Source organism: Panulirus ornatus, chromosome 55 (genome assembly GCF_036320965.1).
Source record: "Panulirus ornatus isolate Po-2019 chromosome 55, ASM3632096v1, whole genome shotgun sequence".
In the NCBI taxonomy this organism is placed as follows: Eukaryota; Metazoa; Arthropoda; class Malacostraca; order Decapoda; family Palinuridae; genus Panulirus; species Panulirus ornatus.
Genome location: NC_092278.1, coordinates 38058094 through 38079717, shown reverse-complemented (window position 1 = coordinate 38079717; position 21624 = coordinate 38058094). Strand labels below are relative to the sequence as shown.

Below are 21624 nucleotides of genomic sequence, written 5' to 3'. Positions count from 1 at the left end.
CATACTTGCTGCCTTTATTCATTCCCGTCGCCACCCCGCCTCACATGAAATGACACCTCCCTCCCCCCTGAATGCGCATGAGGTAGCGCTAGGAAAAGACAACAAAGGCCACATTCATTCACACTAAGTCTCTAGCTGTCATGTGTAATGTACCGAACCCACAGCTTCCTTTCCACATCCAGGCCCCACAAAACTTTCCATGATTTACCCCAGACGTTTCACATGCCCTGGTTCAGTCCATTGGCAGCACGTCGACCCCAGTATACCACATCGATCCAGTTCACTCTATTCCTTGCACACCTTTCACCCTCCTGCATGTTCAGGTCCCGATCGCTCAAAATCTTTTTCACTCCATCCTTCCACCTCCAATTTGGTCTCCCACTTCTCCTCATTCCCTCCATCTCTGACACATATATCCTCTTTGTCAATCTTTCCTCATCCATTCTCTCCATGTGCCTGAACCATTTCAATACACCCTCTTCTGCTCTCTCAACCACACTCTTTATTACCACATATCTCTCTTATCCTTTCATTACTTACTTGATCAAACCACCTCACCCCACATATAGTCCTCAAACATCTCATTTCCATCACATCCACCCTCCTCCGCACAACCCTATCTGTAGCCTACGCCTCACAGCTTTATAACATTGTTGGAACCACTATTCCTTCAAACATACCCATTTTTGCTTTCCGAGATAATGTTCTCACCTTCCACACATTCTTCAACGCTGGTGGCTGATTCAGGTGGGAGGCTGCAGAGGCTGGTGACTGAGTTGGTGTGGATGGGAGCAAGGTTGTTAGGTACAGTAGGGTTGAGATACAAGTCAGTTGGGAGGTAAGTTTGAATGGAGAAAATCTTGAGGAAGTGAAGTGTCTTAGATATCTGGGATTGGATTTGGCAGCGGATGGAACCATGGAAGTGGAAGTGAGTCGCAGGGTGCGGGAGGGGGGCGAAAGTTCTGGGAGTGTTGAAAAATGTATGGAAGTCAAGAACGTTATCTTGGAAAGCAAAAATGGGTATGTTTGAAGGAATAGTGGTTCCAACAATGCTATATGGTTGCGAGGCATGGGCTATAGATAGAGTTGTGCGAAGGAGGGTGGATGTGCTGGAAATGAGATGTTTGAGGACAATATGTGGTGTGAGGTAGTTTGATCAAGTGAGTAATGAAAGGGTAAGAGAGATGTGTGGTAATAGAAAGAGTGTGGTTGAGAGAGCAGAAGGTGTTTTGAAATGGTTTGGTCACATGGAGAGAATGAGTGAGGAAAGATTGACCAAGAGGATATATGTGTCAGAGGTGGATGGAACAAGGAGAAGTGGGAGACCAAATTGGAGGTGGAAAGATGGAGTGAGAAAGATTCTGAGTGATTAGGGCCTGAACATGCAGGAGGGTGAAAGGCATGCAAGGAATAGAGTGAATTGGAACAATGTGGTATACCGGGATTGATGTGCTGTCAATGGATTGAACTAGGGCATGTGAAGTGTCTGGGGTAACCCATGGAAAGTTTTGTGGGGCCTGGATGTGGAAAGGGAGCTGTGGTTTCGGTGCATGCACTTGCAGGGTAAGGGGGTTGTCATTTCATGTGTGGCGGGGTAGCAGTGGGAATGAATAAGGGCAGACAGTATGAATTATGTATGTGTGTATATATGTATATGTCTGTGTGTGTATATATATATGTATACGTTGAGATGTATAGGTATGTATATGTGCATGTGTGGACATGTATGTACATACATGTGTATGTGGGTGGGTTGGGCCATTCTTTCGCCTGTTTCCTTGCGCTACCTCACTAAGGCGGGAGACAGCGACAAAGTATAATAAATAAATAAGATTTTTTTTTTTTTTTTTTTTTTTTTTTTTTTTTTTTTTTGCTGTCTCCCGCGTTACTCAGTCTCTCCTGGTACTTCCTCACACAAGTCTCCTTCCCAATCTCACTTACTCTCACCACCCTCTTCACCCCAACATTCACTCTTCTTTTCTGAAAACCCATACAAATCTTCACCTTCGCCTCCACAAGATAATGATCACAATTTTGCGCATGATCAAGATATTCCTATGAGTCAGTGGGGTAAATGAAACATAAGTTCCCAAGTGCACTTTCATGTAATAATCACGTCATCAGGGGAGGCACAAGAGAGAAATATAACAGTTAGTTGATATACATCGAAGAGACAAAGCTAGGACGCCATTCGGTAAACATGCTAGGAAGCTTCAATGTGAAGCTTCCTAGCCTTTGGTGCCTCACCCTTAAAAGGCTACACTCAGAGGGTAACTCTAACACAATGTTTGCAGAGGCTCCTACCTAATGTTCCTACTGACTACTACTGCCTTTCATGAGAAATATCTTTACTGACATTGGGCTTCTAGCTCCAACCCTTCTGATTGAGAGGTGAGGGATGCCCAGTTTCTTGAAATGAACTTCTTTCCTTGTATGTTCATGAACATTTTATATGTAAATCCATGTTTTTATATGATGATTTATTTATTCATATTAACCTCAGAAGACTGAAAAATGCAGTTATAAAGAAGACTGAAAAATGCCGTTATAAGACATCCAAATAGGGTTAACATATCTCGCTAAAGCACTCAGTGATTCCAATTTTTTGCATGTAATTTGGTTGATTCTGTTATTTTTATCCCAGAGCAAATGATTTTAGATATGTAAAGCCAACATATGCATGTGAATACAGATTGTCATTATCTGCACTGTCACCAGACTCGTCTTCTCCACACCCTCAGTAAACTTGGATGTGCTATATCCTTAACAGATACATATTTTCATGACCAATGACAAAAGCATCTTTATTATTGTATACCATTGATGAACTTAGATATGCTTTATCTTAACATAGGCCTCTTCATTTGTCATAGCAAACCTTTTCCGCACTCATTTTTGCTACCTCATTGATATCATTGGCCTTTGATCTAACCTTGACTAATTTTCACCACAATACTCTCAGTACACCCTCCTCATCACTACATCCTGGACACCACTAGCCTTTGACCTGACCCTTATGAATCTGGTCAAAGGTTGTCTTTGCTGCACTCTCATATTCACTCTATGTCACTGTGTCCTTGTCTTCATTACAGCTTTATTATATATAAGGTCAGGTCAAGGACAGTCTTCTACAACCTAATCTTTACAAAACCCTTAAAACCATTGGCCTTAGACTAGATCAAAAGCCTTTTTCATGACACTCATCTTTGGCCTTAGACTAGAAGAAAAGCCATTTTCATGATACTCTCACTTTTGCTGTACTCTGAATAGCTCTGGTCTTTAAACTGGCCCAAATGGATAAGTCAAAGACCATCTTAGCTATATCATCATCTCCATATCAGCTTCATCTTTGCAACACCTTCAGCACCACTGGCATTTGATCTGAACCTTAAGAGTTAGTTCAGAAGTCATCTTCACCACATCCTTGATACTACTCACAGTTGATCATACCCTTATAGGTATGGTTGCAGGCCATCTTAGCCACGCTCTCATCTCCAAAAGCTCCATGGCACTACTGGCCTTTAACCTATCCTAACCTAAAGGTCAGGTCAGAGGCCCTGAAACATACTAAAGATGCTTATTGTTGAAGAGATTAAAGAAAATTAAAAGAAACATTGCAGAACCAGTCTTTTTCCTTATTTGAGTAAGACTTGAACTAAATGCCAGGTTTATTCAAGACCTCTTTATTTAAAGATATGTCACTTGAATGTATCAATTTTTGAGTTTATACTATAATAATGACTGACTCATTAGCTTTGAATTTGCTGTAAGATACAAATAATCCTTTTGCATTACCAATATGATGATTTAGCAAGTCATGCACACAACAATTCTTTTAGTGTGAATAACCATTTGTTATCATTTGATATTACAAACACTTTTTGAATATAAAGTGGACAGAATCCATTTAAAGTTATGTTCAGGTTTATTTATCACCATTCTTGAAAGCTTGGTTAGCAGCATTTTGCTGTCTTTCATAATCTCACTATTCTCTGATACTTTCATAAAACAGTTAGGTATCTTTTCATAACATTTCCTCCAAGAATTACTGTTGTCTCTTCATAAGAGTTTATTATTAACATTCATCTTGTTTTACTTTTAGTTATAGAGAACCTGCTCAATGTAACATGTTATGTTGGTACACAATCGTAGTCCTCTTCTTAATCTTCTTGTACGTTTTACCTTGGATGCATGCTCCTCATTTTCTTCAGTCTCATTGTCATTTGTTTCAGCTTGCCGCTTGTTAGTTTTAACTGTTTCCTCTGAGGTTGTGTCACATTTCTTTAGAATGTCTTTATCATTTTCTTTTTGTTTGGGTAGGAGATCAGTTTTTTGCCGCTTTCCCTCAGGTGTACATGTAAGTTCTGTGCTTTTATTGTCGCGTTTTACTTGCTTTAATCTAGCTGTTTTACTGTTCATATCAGGAATGCCCTCATCATTATTATTGATGCTCTGAGTTTTAGTAGTACCCTCATCTGTGTCATTATGAAAAGTAAGATTTTGTGATTTTTGTTCTGGAATGGAAATCACTTTGTCCTTTTGAGAATATAATGCTGGAGTGTCATTATCATTTTCATTATTTGGGGTGCTTGGTGTTTCAATGTTTTCCCTATCTCTTAGGCTAAACTCAGCAAAGAGACGACTCATAGCAGATACTGTAATACGCTGCCTCTTGTTAGAAGGAAGATTCTGTTTGGAGAAATAGAATGTCACCAGATATAAAATTTTGTAAAGAAATAGTGAATTTGGAATATCATTTACTTTTGATAGGAATTGTAGCTTGATTTTATCAATAGTCACAAAAGGAATGTTTAAGTGTTTGTGAGTTTACAAATCTTCAACATAATAGTGTGAATATACTGTTCTATTTCATAGTTTGAAAGCTAATTCATTGATTCACTGATATTTATATTTCAAGATACATGTTTGTTTTTCACAGAATTTTCCTCCAATAAACATGGACACTACAGGAAATAGCTGCAGATTTCTTTTGTGCTTTTGTTTTATACAAATATTTGATTGGAAATCTTCAGCAGATATTTAAATGCTCAGTAATGGCTGCTTTGGAATTCTAATGCAGTAACAAAAGGTTCTGCAAATAATGTTGCAGGAAAATCATGGGCAATATTGTTACTTTTATAACAGTTATGATGTGAATTGAAAACATCATTGTTCACATAATCTTACCTCTTCATAATCTGAGTCGTCTGATTCATCATTTTGCAATAGTGATGATTTCCTCTTAAGGTTTGAGGTGTCTTTGCAGAGGATTCCTTCATTTCCTGTTGGAAAATTTATAATTTATGATCAGTCTGATTGCTGCTCTTTTTGTTCTTCTTATCCTTCAGAAATTGATCAAGTAAGTAACGAAAGGGTAAGATATATGTGTGAAAATAAAAATAGTTTGGTTGAGAGAGCACAAGAGGGTGTGTTGAAATGGTTTGGACATATGGAGAGAATAAGTGAAGAAAGATTGACAAAGAGGATGTGTCATTGGTGGAGGAAACAAGAAGTGGGAGACCAAATTGGAGGTGGAAAGATGGAGAGAAAAAGATTTTGAGCGATCGGGGCCTGAACATACAGTCGGGTGAGAGAAGTGCAAGGAATAGAGGGAATTGGAACAATGTGGTATATCAGGGTCGACATGCTGTCAATGGACTGAACCAGGGCATGTGAAGCATCTGGGATAAACCATGGAAAGGTCTGTAGAGCCTGGTTATGGATAGGCAGCTGTGGTTTCAGTGCATTACACATGACAGCTAGAGAATAAGTGTGAATGAATGTGGTCCTTTTTGTCTGTTTTCCTGTCGCCACCTCACTGGAGCAGAGGATAGCGATGCTGTTTCCTGTGGGGCGAGGTGGCGCCAGGATTTGATGAAGGCAAGAAAGTGAGTATGTACATGTTTATATACGTATATGTATGTATGTGTATGTGTTGATATGTATATGTATGTGTATGGGAGTTTATGTATATACATGTGTAAATGAGTGATGGGCCATTCTTCATGTTTCCTGGTGCTACCTCACTGATGCGGAAAACAGCGATCAAGTATGATGAAAAAAGATATATACATACATATACATTTCAGCATATAGATACATATACATACACAGGCATATACATATATACACATTGGAAAGGATCACAATTTTATGCGTGATCAAGTATATTCCTATGAGTTTAGCATATACAGAAAACCTATCAATGTATGCTCATATATCCATTATTACCCATCTCAACATGACAGAGGTAAATTTTCATCGTTTCAATCTATGTTCCTTAGGGTATTATGTATTTGCAGTTTAAAGTTTGAGAAGATATTCTATTGGATCTAAGTTAAGTAGCCTAGATCTTTGATTGATAAATCCCTTAAGTTAGCAAAGAAATCATTTCATAGAGTTGAGCCCAAACTTCCCATTGACACCAAGAATCTGTTAGTTCTCCTTTTGAATGAAATTTTACTTTACTTTCCATGTTGCTTAAATCCTTTGATGTAAATGTTGCCTTCAGCAGCAATAATACTATAAAGAATATCTTAATCAGGAATTCACCAGAAAATTCTCATGGGTGCATCTATAAAGTGCCATGTAGAAATTGTGATAAGTTTTATGTTGGGCAGACTGGTAAGGATCTTTCTATTAGACTTAAGCAACATAGTATAAGAACGGAACACGAAACAAATGCCTTGTTTAATCATGTTAGAAACTAAGACCATTGTATTGACTGGAGTATTGCCATCTCAGTTATTAACTCTAACTCCAGTACCACTAGAAATATCATTGAATCTTCTATTATTAAATAAACAAAGAATTATAATCTTAATATTAGTGATGGTCTATACAAATTGATTAACTTTATTGTTGATAAAATTTGTAAGCGATTCACCTTCTTGTCCACATAAGTTTATGATACGCTCGTTGTCTGTCTTGGACAATCACATGTTTACCAAATGGCGTCCTAGCTATTTCTCTTCATTGTGTATCAACTGACTGTTATGTTTCTCTCTTGTGTCTCCCCTGATGATGTGATTATTACACGAAAGTGCACTTGGCAACTTATCGTGTTTCATTTTCCCCATGGATTCAGGAATATATACACATGTACATATTCATACTTGCTTCCCTTTATCCATTCCTGTCGCTACCCCACCACACAGGAAATAGCATCACTATCCCCCACTTAAGCAAGGTAGCGACAGGAAAACAGACAAAATGGCCACCTTTGTTCACACTCAGTCTCTAGGTGTCATTTGTAATGCACCAAAACCACCGCTCCCTATCCACATCCAGATCCCACAGACCTTTCCATGGTTTACCCCAGACACTTCACATGCCGTGGTTCAGTCCATTGACAACACATCGACCCCAGTATACCACATTGTTCCAATTCACTCTATTCCTTGCATGCCTCTCGCTTAAACCTGATGTTTACAACATCTATAATGCAAGAAGTAAATGTGCAAATGGTGGTATGAGTGGATAGAAAAAATGTTAGAGAACATCATAAACATACAGCGGGCATTTTGTAGGGTACAGGTGATCAACGGAACAAAAATCAAGCTAATACAGCTGATTTATATGAATGATGCTGTTCTGTGGAATGACTGTGCTGTACAAGTGAACCATGGAAGAACAAAACTTAAGCTACAACAGATGCTGTATGGTGACGCTGTTCTGTCTCCTAAATTAGAGGAGAATGATGGGAAATATTAAAACTGTTTTAATGACATGCAGAAAAACATTAAAAGTATATTTATTTATTTATTCTACTTTGTCGCCGTCCCCTGTGTTAGTGAGGTAGCGCAAGGAAACAGACAAAAGAATGGCCCAACCCTCCCACAAACACATGTATATACATACACATCCACTCATGCACATATACATACCTATACATCTCAACATATACATATATATACACACACAGACATGTACATATATACACATGTACGTAATTCATACTGTCTGCCCTTATTCATTCCTGTTGCCACCCCGCTACACATGAATTGACAACCCCCTCCCCCTCTCTGACGTCAGCCTCTGGAGTTTCTCTTTTAAAGTCTCCCACCAGAGCCTTATCACCTGCAACAGCAACTAGCTCACCTCCCATATACAAAACCTTTTCTTTCCCAACATATTTCTCACACAGAACATATACATATACATACCTATACATCTCAACATATACATATATATACACATATACATATACATACCTATGCATCTCAACATATACATATATATACACACACAGACATGTACATATATACACATGTACGTAATTCATGCTGTCTGCCCTTATTCATTCCCGTTGCCACCCCGCTACACATGAAATGACAACCCCCTCCCCCTCTCTGACGTCAGCCTCTGGAGTTTCTCTTTTAAAGTCTCCCACCAGAGCCTTATCAACAGCAACTAGCTCACCTCCCAGGTGATTCTCTCTCTCTCTCTCTCTCTCTCTCTCTCTCTCTCTCTCTCTCTCTCTCTCTCTCTCTCTCTCTTTCTCTCTTTCTCTCTCTCTCTCTCTCTCTCTCTCTCTCTCTCTCTCTCTCTCTCTCTCTCTCAACCACCACCAACCAACCAACCCCCTGCATACTGTAGACCCACTCCTTGCTCCAAGATCTCATTCACCTCCCTGATCACCTATCCACAAACAGGTTAAGCAGCTCTCTTGACATCACACACACATGGCCACAGCCAACCTCCTTCCTACTTAGTCAAATGCACATTTTATTCTTTTGGTAAAAACTTCTCTGCATATTGTTGCTTTCTTCCCATATCATATATTCATAACACCTTCCTCAAGGCATTTATGTCAGCCCTGTTGTATGCTTTCTTTAGTTCCATGAATGCCATATACAAAACCTTTTCTTTCCCAACATATTTCTCACACAGAACATAGCTTCTCCCAATCAGATACTCTTTACATGCCACCATGGTTTCTGTCATTGCCTCTTCATACTTTTCACTAGCTATTCTTAACAGCCTTATACCTCAGTAATTTGTGCATTCACTTTCTTAGTGCTTGCCTTTATACAAGGGCACTATAACTGCATTCAGCTAGTCCCCAGGGATGTTATTTTGGGACACACAAGTACTAAGAAGATTGACTAACCAGCTAATAAAACAGTCACCATTTCTCTGGAAAAGCTCAGCTGCATTTCTACCAATGTGCTAAACTTCATATAAGAAACATCAGATGATGTTATAGTAATTGAGAAAGCCACATCACAGTGATGTTAATTGATAATGATTACTGTAATAGTATCAGTATGGATGAGCAGGTAGATATGTCCAGCGCATCTTATTTGGACACTGATATGATTGTAAGAATTGAAGTATGGAAAGCTATTGTAAAGTATAAATTTCTTACCAGTTTGTCATTTATTGATGTGTATCTTAATTCGGAAATGAATGTGGCCATTGTAGTGAAATATTTCTAAAGGGCTTTCTCACCTGTTTCTGCTGTTTCATTATGTATTGGTGTTGCACCTCCTTGTGGAGATGAATGTGGCCAATTTGGTAGAATACCTCGGAAAAACTTTCTTATGCCAGATTCACTTGTCAGAGGCTCATGGTCGCTTTCGGCCATGATGATGATAGTAATCTGTCAAAATAAGTGAACATTAAATTTGATGATAAGCTCATTGTTAACTGTAACTCATGTTCTCCTGCTGTAGTTTTCTCTCCTGCAATTCTTTGAGACCAAATTCAAGTTGCACTTCATTGCTTGGCAGTCATTGTGTTTGCATTACAAGTGATGTGATGCTAACATAGTAAAGTTTTATATGAAGATAGTAGAACTAAGTCCATTGTGGGTAATGGAATTTTGCAGAATTGAGGTAGTTCCCTTTCTCAGATGCACCTGCATATTTCCCCTCTGCTGCTACATTAAGCGCTGTTCAAAATTGTTTTAAGAAAAAGAATTATACAAGAATCATGAATAAAGGTATTTTAAAAGCAAATAGTAGGAAGTTGTTGCTAGGCAGCCGATGACCAGAAAGGTATACTACCATTACTGCCCACCAAGGTATTGGGAGGGTTAGTGATGGCTGCATGGTGAGCCAGCAGTTCAGTGGTTGTCAAGTTGCACTCCTCTGACCCAGGTAGCTGTCTTTTCTTTCTGCCTCACCCATACATGGACTACCTGGCATTCCATCCACAAACATAGAATCTCTCCTTGTTCACACATAAAACTTGACAACACTTAACTCACATAGTTCATTCTTCATAACTCACCCTGCCTTTTGTCAAAATGGTAGGAGCAGTAGATTTAAGTAGTAGGTAGGCACATGTAGGCAAGAGCATTTGGTAGAAACATTAGATGGAAATAGTCTGTTGGAACATTGCGATAGACTTGCACTCTGCCAGTGGTCTGTTAAGGTTGAGGCACTAGAAGCTAAGAAGCATCACTGGAGTTCACTAGTTATGGCGGCTCAATTGCCGTGGCCACCCCCTTGAGGGAGTTTCATAAAGGAAAAGGCATCAGAGATACAGAGAGATATTTTTTATTTATTATTTATTTTGCTTTGTCACTGTCTCCTGCGTTAGCGAGGTAGTGCAAGGAAACAGACGAAAGAATGGCCCAACCCACCCACATACACGTGTATATACATACACGTCCACACACGCAAATGTACATACCTATACATCTCAACGTATACATAAATATACAGACATATACATATATACACATGTACATAATTCATACTGTCTACCTTTATTCATTCCCATCGCCATCCCGCCACACATGATATAACAACCCCCTCCCCCCTCATGTGCACTAGGTAGCGCTAGGAAAAAGACAACAAACGCCACATTCGTTCACACTCAGTCTCTAGCTGTCATGTAATAATGCACCGAAACCACAGCTCCCTTTCCATATCCAAGCCCAGCAGAACTTTCCATGGTTTACCCCAGACGCTTCACATGCCCTGGTTCAATCCATTGACATCACGTCGACCCTGGTATATCACATCATTCCAATTCACTCTACTCCTTGCACGCCTTTCACCCTCCTGCTTGTTCAGGCCCCGATCACTCAAAATCTTTTTCACTCCATCTTTCCACCTCCAATTTGGTCTTCCACTTCTCCTCGTTCCCTCCACCTCTGACACATATATTCTCTTGGTCAGTCTTCCCTCACTCATTCTCTCCATGTGACCAAACCATTTCAAAACACCCTCTTCTACTCTCTCAACCACACTCTTTTTATTACCACACATCTCTCTTACCCTATTATTACTTACTCAATCAAACCACCTCACACCACATATTGTCCTCAAACATCTCATTTCCAGCACATCCACCCTCCTCCGCACAACTCTATCTATAGCCCACGCCTCACAACCACATAACATTGTTGGAACCACTATTCCTTCAAACATACCCATTTTTGCTTTCCGAGATAATGTTCTCGACTTCCACACATTCTTCAACACTCCCAGAACTTTCGCCCCCTCCCCCACCCTATGATTCACTTCCATGGTTCCATCCACTGCCAAATCCAGAGAGATATATGAAAGCAATTAGTCACATTATGATGCAGATTTAGCTGTGTTGATACAAGATCATATGTGTTTACGAAAAGAGCAACAGAACACAGTTTGCAGCCATGACATGAACTGATTACCAGCTTGCTCTTGCTTAGAGGTAAAGGGAAGAGGAATAGGTTGGAACAGTAGGTAGAAAAAGTAGGTAGGAACATTTGAAAACACTACACTACACTACACTACAGATTTGCCCTCTGCTAGTGGCCTGTTAAGGGTGAGGTACTAAAGGCTATAAAACAGTACTGGAGTTCACAAGTTGTGGAAGCTTTTGCTTTGGCCAGCCCCTTGAGGGAGTGCATGAAGGAAACGGGCATCAGAAACATAGATAGACAGATAAATAAATTGTGGTTTACATCCCAACTGACATAAAAGTAGCTTCTTAGTTACTACACAATGACAGTGCAGCTATGAGTCTCAAAGTCATAGTTTTAAAAAGAATGGAGTCTGTGAAATGTCTGAAAGAATGAAGGTGGACATTTCATTGTTTCAGATAATGTGCATCATTATAGAGAAAAATAGTCTTTTTATTACTAATTGTTGGCATTTCTGAGAGAAGAAGAAGCAGAAGTAGAGGAATATAACTCTAATTAGGGATGACCTGCTTATCTAGAATGATATACATACCTTTGAGACTCATTTCGTGTAAATATGTTGAAGTTGTTGTTTAGTTTAAGTGTATATTTTCATTTGGTTTGCTGTTGTAACTACATTGATGTTTTTTGTGTGAAAATTAGAAGTAAACCTTTAATTCTGTATCAAATATTCTTCATAGGGAAGGTAAGTTTTTGAAATCGCTGACCCTTGTTCATTAAGTATATTAAGTATAATTGCCTGCATACACAAAAGCTACCACTTTTAATCATTTGTCCTTACACATTTATTTGCACTCACAGAAGCAAGATTGTTCAAACCCATATACCTCATAGACATTGGTTCACATTTCATTGGCATAATGCAAAGTCCACATATGGATTAAAAGCATCTGTTTGGTCTGAAAATTTTAACCGATGAGGGAAAGAGTATGTACCAAGATTCAGAACCGATATTATGCTTAGGCTTTCATCATAAAAACTATGGACCTGCCTTTTATATGTTTTATACTGAAAGCACAGAAATGCTGTTGCATATAGGCCTTGTTTGTAAATCAGCAGCTAGATTAGCAGCCTGGTAATCCATGTTTGATTCTGAATCCAATTTCTTTTGGCTTGATGTGGTGGTAGGTTGGCTCTTCAGTGATAGTGTCATGTTCAGAGTGTAAATTATTATTATTTGCTAGTTAAACATACTGTGTAAAGAAAATATTTGCAATAGAATTTAGCCATCTCTAACATTTTTAATGAATTTTCAATTTCTTGGACTATGTCAGGAACAATTATTCTCTGACTATACTTGTATACACCTTCAACCTGTGCTAGGTTCGTTAAAGTGAAGCATGGATGTCCACATTTACAAGGTATTTCTTACTTTTTGACTCAGCACATTAAGTATGACCATCTCCAGTTACACTGCTTCCATACACAAATGCTTGCATTGCATCTGATCTCAGTCATTCACTTAGCATCTTCGTCTGAAAATATCAGTGTAGCCCAAATCAGTTCTCTCAGTGCATCTGTACATTTCTTGCAGAGTTTATAACTCCTTTTTGTAACTTCTACCATACTACTGTGTTCTTGACCACCCTGTCATCTGCCATATATTCTAAATGATCCAAAAGACTTTCATCCATGTGCTTCTCCAGCCTCTTGACTTTATATCCTCATTGGAATAAATACTTCTCATTGCAGAACTATTGCACCCTCTACTTTGATTTTTCCATTCATCCATTCACCAGAACTTCCAAGTACTTTTTAAATTTTTCCATTGTACATTACATCGGATTTCTGATGGCCGCAGGCAGTATATTGAATAAATAACTTTGGGCCCTGGATGTTTATATTTTTTATTCTCATCAAATGTAATGCACCTCTTTGTAGTAATTTACAGTCTCTCATGCTTATCATGCCAGCAGTCATTTCCTGTAGTTGAGATTACTGATTACAATCGAAGACAAGACCCATGTCCCGAACCCAGTTTTATTGATGAGAGAAGGGAATATTCTTCAACAAACTAAAACCAAAAACATATTTTCAGCAATAAACAATGAAAATATATAAAATGGCAGGCCCTAGTATGTTTGATCTGAAAACAACGAAACAAGTGAAAAATGAGATAAAGCCCTTGACTGCCCTTTTCAATAAGTCACTTGGTACAGGAACAAATTCAGGTAAATGGAAGTTTGCCATTGTAATACAGATATTCAATAACGGTAATAAGTCACTGCCTTGAAATTACTGTCCTATTAGCGTAACATCTTCAGTTGAAAAACTTGTAGAACCTATCATTTCAGATAGAATTTTAAACCATTTAGAGAATCACCACTCAGTGAAGCAGATTTGTCATACATTAGCAATTTCATTGAGAAATTGCTCATGTATGACACGTCTGCCTCATTTCTTTTATGATCTGATTAACATGTACAACAGAAGTAAGGCACTTGATGTCATCTATCTAGACTTACAATGTGCTTTCAGTAAGGTTCTGCATGAAAGATTACTAGCAAAAATGAAACCACATGGCATTGATTAGGTTGTACTTCAGTGGATAGAAAATTGGTTATCTAGCTGTAAACAAAGAGTACAGACTAATGGTCAAGCCTCAGAATGGTTAGACGTAACAAGTGGAGCATATATATACATACACACCCATACTTATACATATATATATCAACATACACATATATGCCATATACACATACACAGCCATATACATATATACATATGTGCATATTCATGCTTGCCTCCTTCTATTCCTGATACCACCCCACCCCACAGGAAACAGCAAGCCATCTCCTGCGTCAGCGAGGTAGAGCCAGGAAAACAGACAAAAAATCCCGCATTCATTCACACTCAGTCTCTAGCTGTCATGTTCAATGCACCGAAACCACAGCCAGGCCCAACAGGGTGATTTGAGTGAGAAACTGCATAAGTTGGTGGCTGAGTTTGGAAAAGTGTGTGAAAGGAGAAAGTTGAGAGTAGATGTAAATTAGGTTCAGTAGGGTTGAGGGACAAGTTAATTGGGATGCAAGTTTGAATGGAGAAAAATTGGAGGAAGTGAGGTGTTTTAGATATCTGGGAGTGGATTTAGCAGTGAGTGGAACCATGGAAGTGGAAGTGAGTCACATGGTGGGGAGGGGGCGAAGGTTTTGGTAGCAATGAAGAATGTGTGGAAGGAGAGGACATTGTCTTAGAATGCAAAAATGGGTATTTTTGAAGGAATTGTAGCTCCAACAATATTATGCAGTTGCGAGGCATGGGCTGTAAATAGGATCGTATGGAGGAGGGTGGATGTGTTAGAAATGAAATGTTTGAGGACAATATGTGATGTGAGGTGGTTTGATTGAGTAATTAATGAAAGGTTAAGCGGGATGTGTGGAAATGAAAAGAGTGTGGTTGAGAGAGTAGAAGAGGGTGTGTTGAAATGGATTGGACATATGGAGAGAATGAGTGAGGAAAGATTAACAAAGAGGATATTTGTGTCAGAGGTGGAGGGAACAAGGAGAAACGGGAGACCAAATTGGAGGTGGAAGGATGGAGAGAAAAAGATTTTGAGGGATTGGGGCTTGAACATACAAAAGGGTGAGAGGTATGTAAGGAATAGAGTGAATTGGAACGATGCGGTATACCGAGGTCAACATGCTGTCAGTGGACTGAACCTAGGCATGTGAAATGCTTGGGGTAAACCATAGAAAGGCCTGTGGGGCTTGGTTGTGGATAGGGAGCTGTGGTTTCAGTGCATTACACATGACAGCTAGATACTGAGTGTGACCAAATGTGGTCTGTTTTTGTCTGGTTCCCTGGCACTGCCTTGCTGAAGCAAGGATTAATGATGCTGTTTCCTGTGGAGTGGGGTAGTGCCAAGAATGGATGAAGGCATGTAAGTATGAATGGTTACATGTGTATATATTTATATGTTTGTGTATGTGTATGTATTTATGTATATGTTGATTTGTATTTTTTTTTTTTTTTTTTTTTTTTTTTTTTTTTTTTTTGCCGCTGTCTCCCGCGTTTGCGAGGTAGCGCAAGGAAACAGACGAAAGAAATGGCCCAACCCAGCCCCATACACATGTATATACATACGTCCACACATGCAAATATACATACCTACACAGCTTTCCATGGTTTACCCCAGACGCTTCACACGCCCTGATTCAATCCACTGACAGCACGTCAACCCCGGTATACCACATCGCTCCAATTCACTCTATTCCTTGCCCTCCTTTCACCCTCCTGCATGTTCAGGCCCCGATCACACAAAATCTTTTTCACTCCATCTTTCCACCTCCAATTTGGTCTCCCTCTTCTCCTCGTTCCCTCCACCTCCGACACATATATCCTCTTGGTCAATCTTTCCTCACTCATTCTCTCCATGTGCCCAAACCATTTCAAAACACCCTCTTCTGCTCTCTCAACCACGCTCTTTTTATTTCCACACATCTCTCTTACCCTTACGTTACTTACTCGATCAAACCACCTCACACCACACATTGTCCTCAAACATCTCATTTCCAGCACATCCATCCTCCTGCGCACAACTCTATCCATAGCCCACACCTCGCAACCATACAACATTGTTGGAACCACTATTCCTTCAAACATACCCATTTTTGCTTTCCGAGATAATGTTCTCGACTTCCACACATTCTTCAAGGCTCCCAGAATTTTCGCCCCCTCCCCGACCCTATGATCCACTTCCGCTTCCATGGTTCCATCCGCTGCCAGATCCACTCCCAGATATCTAAAACACTTCACTTCCTCCAGTTTTTCTCCATTCAAACTCACCTCCCAATTGACTTGACCCTCAACCCTACTGTACCTAATAACCTTGCTCTTATTCACATTTACTCTTAACTTTCTTCTTTCACACACTTTACCAAACTCAGTCACCAGCTTCTGCAGTATCTCACATGAATCAGCCACCAGCTGTATATGTATAATTATGTATATATGCGTGTATGGGTGTTTATGTGTATATGAGTGGATGAGCCATTCTTCATCTGTTTCCTGGTGCTGCCTCGCTGATAAGGGAAATGACAATCAAGCATAATGAATAGATATATAAATGAATATATGTATACATATATACACTCACTCATACGTACATATACATACATATTCCTATGAGTCCACAGGGAAATGAAACACAATAAGTTCCCAAGTGCACTTTTGTGTAATAATCACATCATTTGGGGAGATACAAGAAAGAAATATGTCAATCGATATACAACGAAGAGACATAGCTAGGACACCATTTGGTTAACAAAGGACTGTCCAAGACAGACAGTGAGTGTATCATAAACTTATTATGCAGACAAGAAGGGGAATTGTATACAGATTTTATCAACAATAAAGCTATCCAAATTGTATAGATCTTCACAAATATTAAGGTTATAATTCTTTGTGAATTTGATAATAGAAGATTCAGTGATGTTTCCCTTGGTACTGGAGTTAGAGTTGATAACTGATATGGCATTACTCCAGTCAGTAAAGTGATCATAGTTTTTAACATGATTAAACAAGGCATTTGATTCTCTTCCTGTTCTTATACCATATTTATATTGCTAAAGTCTAACAGTCTGCCCAACTTAAAACTTATCACAATTTCTACATGGCACTTTATAGATGCATCCAGGAGAATTTCTGGTGAGTTCCTGATTAAGATATTCTTTATAGTATTATTGTTGCTGAAGGCAAAATTTACATTAAAGGATTTAAGTAACATTTTAAGTATAGTAAATTTCTTTTTAAACGGGAGAACTAAAAGATTCATGGTGTGAATGGGAGGTTTGGGTTCAACTCTTATAAGATGATTTCTTTGCTAACTTAAGGGATTTATCAATGAAAGATCTAGGCTACTTTAACTTAGATCCAGTAGAATATGTTTTCTCAAACTCAACATCAATAAACTCTGGACTGCAAATACGTAATGCCCTAAGGAACGTAGATTGAAGTGATGATAATTTAACTCTGTCATGTTGTTATGTTAGACTTAAGCAATATGAATATAGTATAAGTACAGTACAAGAATCAAATGCCTTGTTTAATGATATTAAAAACTATGATCATTGTATTGACTGGAATAAAGCCATCTCAGTTGTTAACTCTAACTCCAGTACCACGAGAAATATCATTGAATCTTCTATTATTAGATGCACAAAGAATTATAACCTTAATATTAGTGAAGGCCTATACAAATTGGATAGCTTTATATTTGATAAAATTTGTAAACAATTTCCCTTCTTGTCCACATGATAAGTTTATGATGCGCTCGTTGTCTGTCTTGGACAGTCACTCGTTTACCAAATGGTGTCCTAGCTATGTCTCTTCATTGTATATCAACTGACCTATATTTCTTTCTTGTATCTCCCCTGATGATGTGATTATTACATGAAAGTGCACTTGGGAACTTATCGTGTTTCATCTCCCCGTGGACTCAGAGGAACATACTTGATCATGCACAAAATTTTGATCCTTTCCATACATACATATACACATACATATATGCTCACATACTTTTTCCATCTCCTCCCCACCCCACAGGAAATAGCATCACCACACCTTATGACAACGAGGTAGTGCCAGAAAACACGTGGAGAAAGGTCACATTTGCTCACATCCATTTTCTGACTGTTGTGTAATGCACCAAAACTACAGCTCCCTATCCACGTCCAGGCCCTATAGAAGTTTCCATGTTTACCCCAGATGTTTCACATTCCCTGATTCAGTCCATTGATAGCACGTTGACCCCATTATACTACATCGTTCCACTTCACTCTTTTTCTATGCACGCCTTTCACCTTCCAGCATGTTCAGGTCCCAGTTGCTTAAAATCATTTTCACTCCATCCTTCTCCCCTCCAATTTGGTCTCCCACTTCTCCTTGTTCCCCTCACTTCTGACATATATATCCTCTTTTTGTCAACCTTTCCTCACTCATTCTTTCCATATGTATAAACCATTTCAACACACCCTCTTCTGCCCTCTCGACCACATTCTTTTTATTACCACTTATCTCTTACCCTTTCTTTACTTATTAGATCAAACCACCTCACACCACATATTGTTCTCACACATTTTATTTCCAACGCATCCACCTTCTCTGAACAGTCCTATCTATAGCCCATGCCTCGCAACCCTATGATATTGTTGGAACTACTATTCCTTCAGATGTACCCATTTTTTTTGCTCTCCAAGATAACATTTCTCTTTCCACACATTCTTCATTGCCAGAACCCTTCCCCACCTTATGATTCACTTCCATTTCCATGGTTCCATTCACTGCCAAGTCCACTCCCAGATATATGAAATATTTCACTTGCAATTTTTCTCCATTTAAACTTACACCCCAACTAGCTTGTCCCTCAACCCTGCTGAACCTAATATATTCATATGTACTCTCAAATTTCCCCTTTCACACAATCTTTCAAACTCAAGTCTTCAATTTCTGCAGTTTCTCACTTGAATCAGCCACCAGTTTTGTATCATTAATGAAAAACTGATCCACTTCCGAGGCCGAGGCCCTTTCATTCCCAAGAGACCTCATACTCATCCCTCTTTCCAAAGTTGTTGCATTTACCTCCCTCACTACCCCATCCATAAGCAAATTTAACATCACTCCAACACCATATATTCTTAAGACCTCCCACAAAGCTTGTCTGTTAACTCCATCATATACCTTTTCCAGATTCATAAATGCCACATTCAAATGTATCTGTTTTTCTAAGTATTTCCAACACACTTTTTTTCAAAGCAAACACCTGATCCATGCATCCTCTACCACTTTTGAAACCATGGTTCTCTCTCTCTCTCTCTCTCTCTCTCTCTCTCTCTCTCTCTCTCTCTCTCTCTCTCTCTCTCTCTCTCTCTCTCTCTCTCTCTCTCTCTCTCTTATAATTTTTCAGGGATATTCAACAAACTTATGCCTCTGTAGTTTGAACATTCACCTTTATCCCCTTTGCCTTTATGCAAATGGCACTATGCATGCATATTTCCAATCCGTAGTTACTTGACCATGATCCATACATACATTGAGTATGCTTACCAACCAATCAACAATACAGTCACCCCCTTCTTGATAAGTTCACCTGCAATATTATACAGTCCTGCCACCTTGCCGGATTTCATTTTCTGCAAGACTTTCACCACCTCTTTTCACCAAACCACTTTCCCTGACTGTCTCACTTCACATACCACCCCGACCCTACATCTGCCTTTTGTTGTGTCCAACTCTTTCCCTTACTTAGTTAACATCGCAGCAGTATCCATTCTATCTCTCTTCAGTTAATTATCACATTATGATCACCCCACCTTTCTCATCTCACACAGTGCCTCATGAATAAAACCTGTCTATTACAGTGGTAGAATCACAGCACCATTATTGCACTTACAGTTTATTCAGTTCATTTTATTCATAACACTGTTTACTATTACAACTTCCACTATAGCTCTTGATGGCATTCAGAAGTCAGCATTTCCCAAAGAACTTTTCTTTTTTTTAATGTTGCATATACTGTACCCTCTTTAAAAGCTGATCTACACACTGTCTATCCTTCTTAAACCCTCCCTGTTCTTTGTCAACAAAAGGTTAATCCACCAAACTCAATCACTCATCTCCAAGTTATGATAATGTTACTTTTTTCTGCATAATTCACGTGAAAGCATTTGCTTAAGTTTCATATATACACTGGAACAATAATTGCCTTTGTACAGTCAGTCAAAAGTATTCTGTTTTGTTTCTATCCAACTCCTTATTGTATAGCTTCTTATACTTTGAAACTTTTATTAATTTTATTTCGAAGATTTTCATTTACTTTTCAATTTTTTATTTATATTATCCTATTAAGTTGCCTGTTCTGTACTTCATACACTACCCTCTTTACCCTTCTGTCATCACTATTTTCTGGCAGGTTCAGCATCTTCAGAACTCTTTTGAGAAAGTTGTTGGGAAGTTCTTGTAGTTTCATTGCTTTATATAGAGATGCTGTCTTGAAACCTATCTCTAGTTATAGGAAGCTTCTTGTATAATGAGGTTATCAAATTTTGTAATCAGAATAATGCATGTTTTATGGTTTATATTTTCACTGACCATAGCATAGACATGACAGACAGAATCCTCCTTAATGCATGTTTAGAGCTATATAGTTATTTCATTTGTAAGTGATGTCCTGTAAACTGTAAGGAAAAAGTAGCTCACCAGGGACCAGTAGATGAAGTTATTTGTTTTGGTATGGTGTTGAGAGAGAGAGAGTGGAACCTGTTGTGTGCAGAGGTCTGGCTATTTTTACTCTCCACCGTACTTGGCACACTCTTGCATGGCCCAGCTGTCGTTTTCTTTAATTATGGGTATACTTAACTAATACTTGTTTTCTATTTATTCTTATTATACTTTAGATATGGTTTGTGCATAACATTGTACTTTTTTCATTATATCTTGAAAAATATTCATATTTAGATCGGCAAATTGATAATTTATCAAATTATTTTTTACAGTGTTATGATAAAGTGATTGAAAAATTATATGTCTGATACTTAATGTCATTCTCTAGATGATGTTATGCTTACCCATCCATACATATGATTGTTTATGTATTGATGTTACTTAAAATATTCTCAGTTTTTCAAAAAATTCTAAAAATTAACAAAACATATCAGTTTAACCCATTTTGTTCAAGATTCTTTTTCATCCTCCATTTGGTTTTACTCCCTTGCTGAATCCTTTTTGGAAAGAAAAGGGCTTTGAAGTTGTGAAGATGTATTTCTCCCTTTTAGGCAGACTAATGAGTAAGCCTTCCTTTTTCTTCCCAGCCTTCTTTCCCTCATTTTAATCTCCTTTACTTGTAGTATAGTTTGGAATTTAGCTGGGATGAGTTTAAGCAGTCACTTGGTAGGTTTGACCATAGATCTTCAATGTAACATCAATAAGACATTGATGAACAGTTGGTCATGTAAGATGATAATACCTTTAGGGGCAGGTGGTGGGTA

The 21624-nt window shown here is 38.6% G+C and overlaps 2 protein-coding genes across 3 annotated transcripts in view; one reads left to right on the top strand and one right to left on the bottom strand.

Moving 5' to 3' along the window:
* Cpsf160 (cleavage and polyadenylation specificity factor subunit 1) overlaps positions 1–21624 on the top strand; it is a 171685-nt gene that overhangs the window by 101880 nt on the left and 48181 nt on the right. The gene's annotated exons all lie outside the window — the stretch shown is intronic.
* On the bottom strand, positions 2087–20940 carry LOC139765715 (uncharacterized). Its single transcript, XM_071693506.1, has 4 exons — positions 20837–20940; positions 9454–9604; positions 5188–5282; positions 2087–4689 (listed from the first exon to the last, which is right to left on the bottom strand). Exons 2-4 carry the CDS (start codon positions 9587–9589, stop codon positions 4099–4101), a joined length of 822 nt encoding a protein of 273 aa, XP_071549607.1. The 5' UTR covers positions 9590–9604; positions 20837–20940; the 3' UTR covers positions 2087–4098.

What these genes read in the sequence shown, in the direction of transcription:
- LOC139765715 (XM_071693506.1), bottom strand. Translation starts at nt 9,589, where the DNA reads ATGGCCGAAAGCGACCATGAGCCTCTGACAAGTGAATCTGGCATAAGA. An exon ending in TAATGAAACAGCAGAAACAG is followed by an intron (nt 5,283 to 9,453) that starts GTGAGAAAGCCC and finishes ATTTTCCAACAG; the next exon opens with GAAATGAAGGAATCCTCTGC. An exon ending in ACGACTCAGATTATGAAGAG is followed by an intron (nt 4,690 to 5,187) that starts GTAAGATTATGT and finishes TTCTCCAAACAG; the next exon opens with AATCTTCCTTCTAACAAGAG.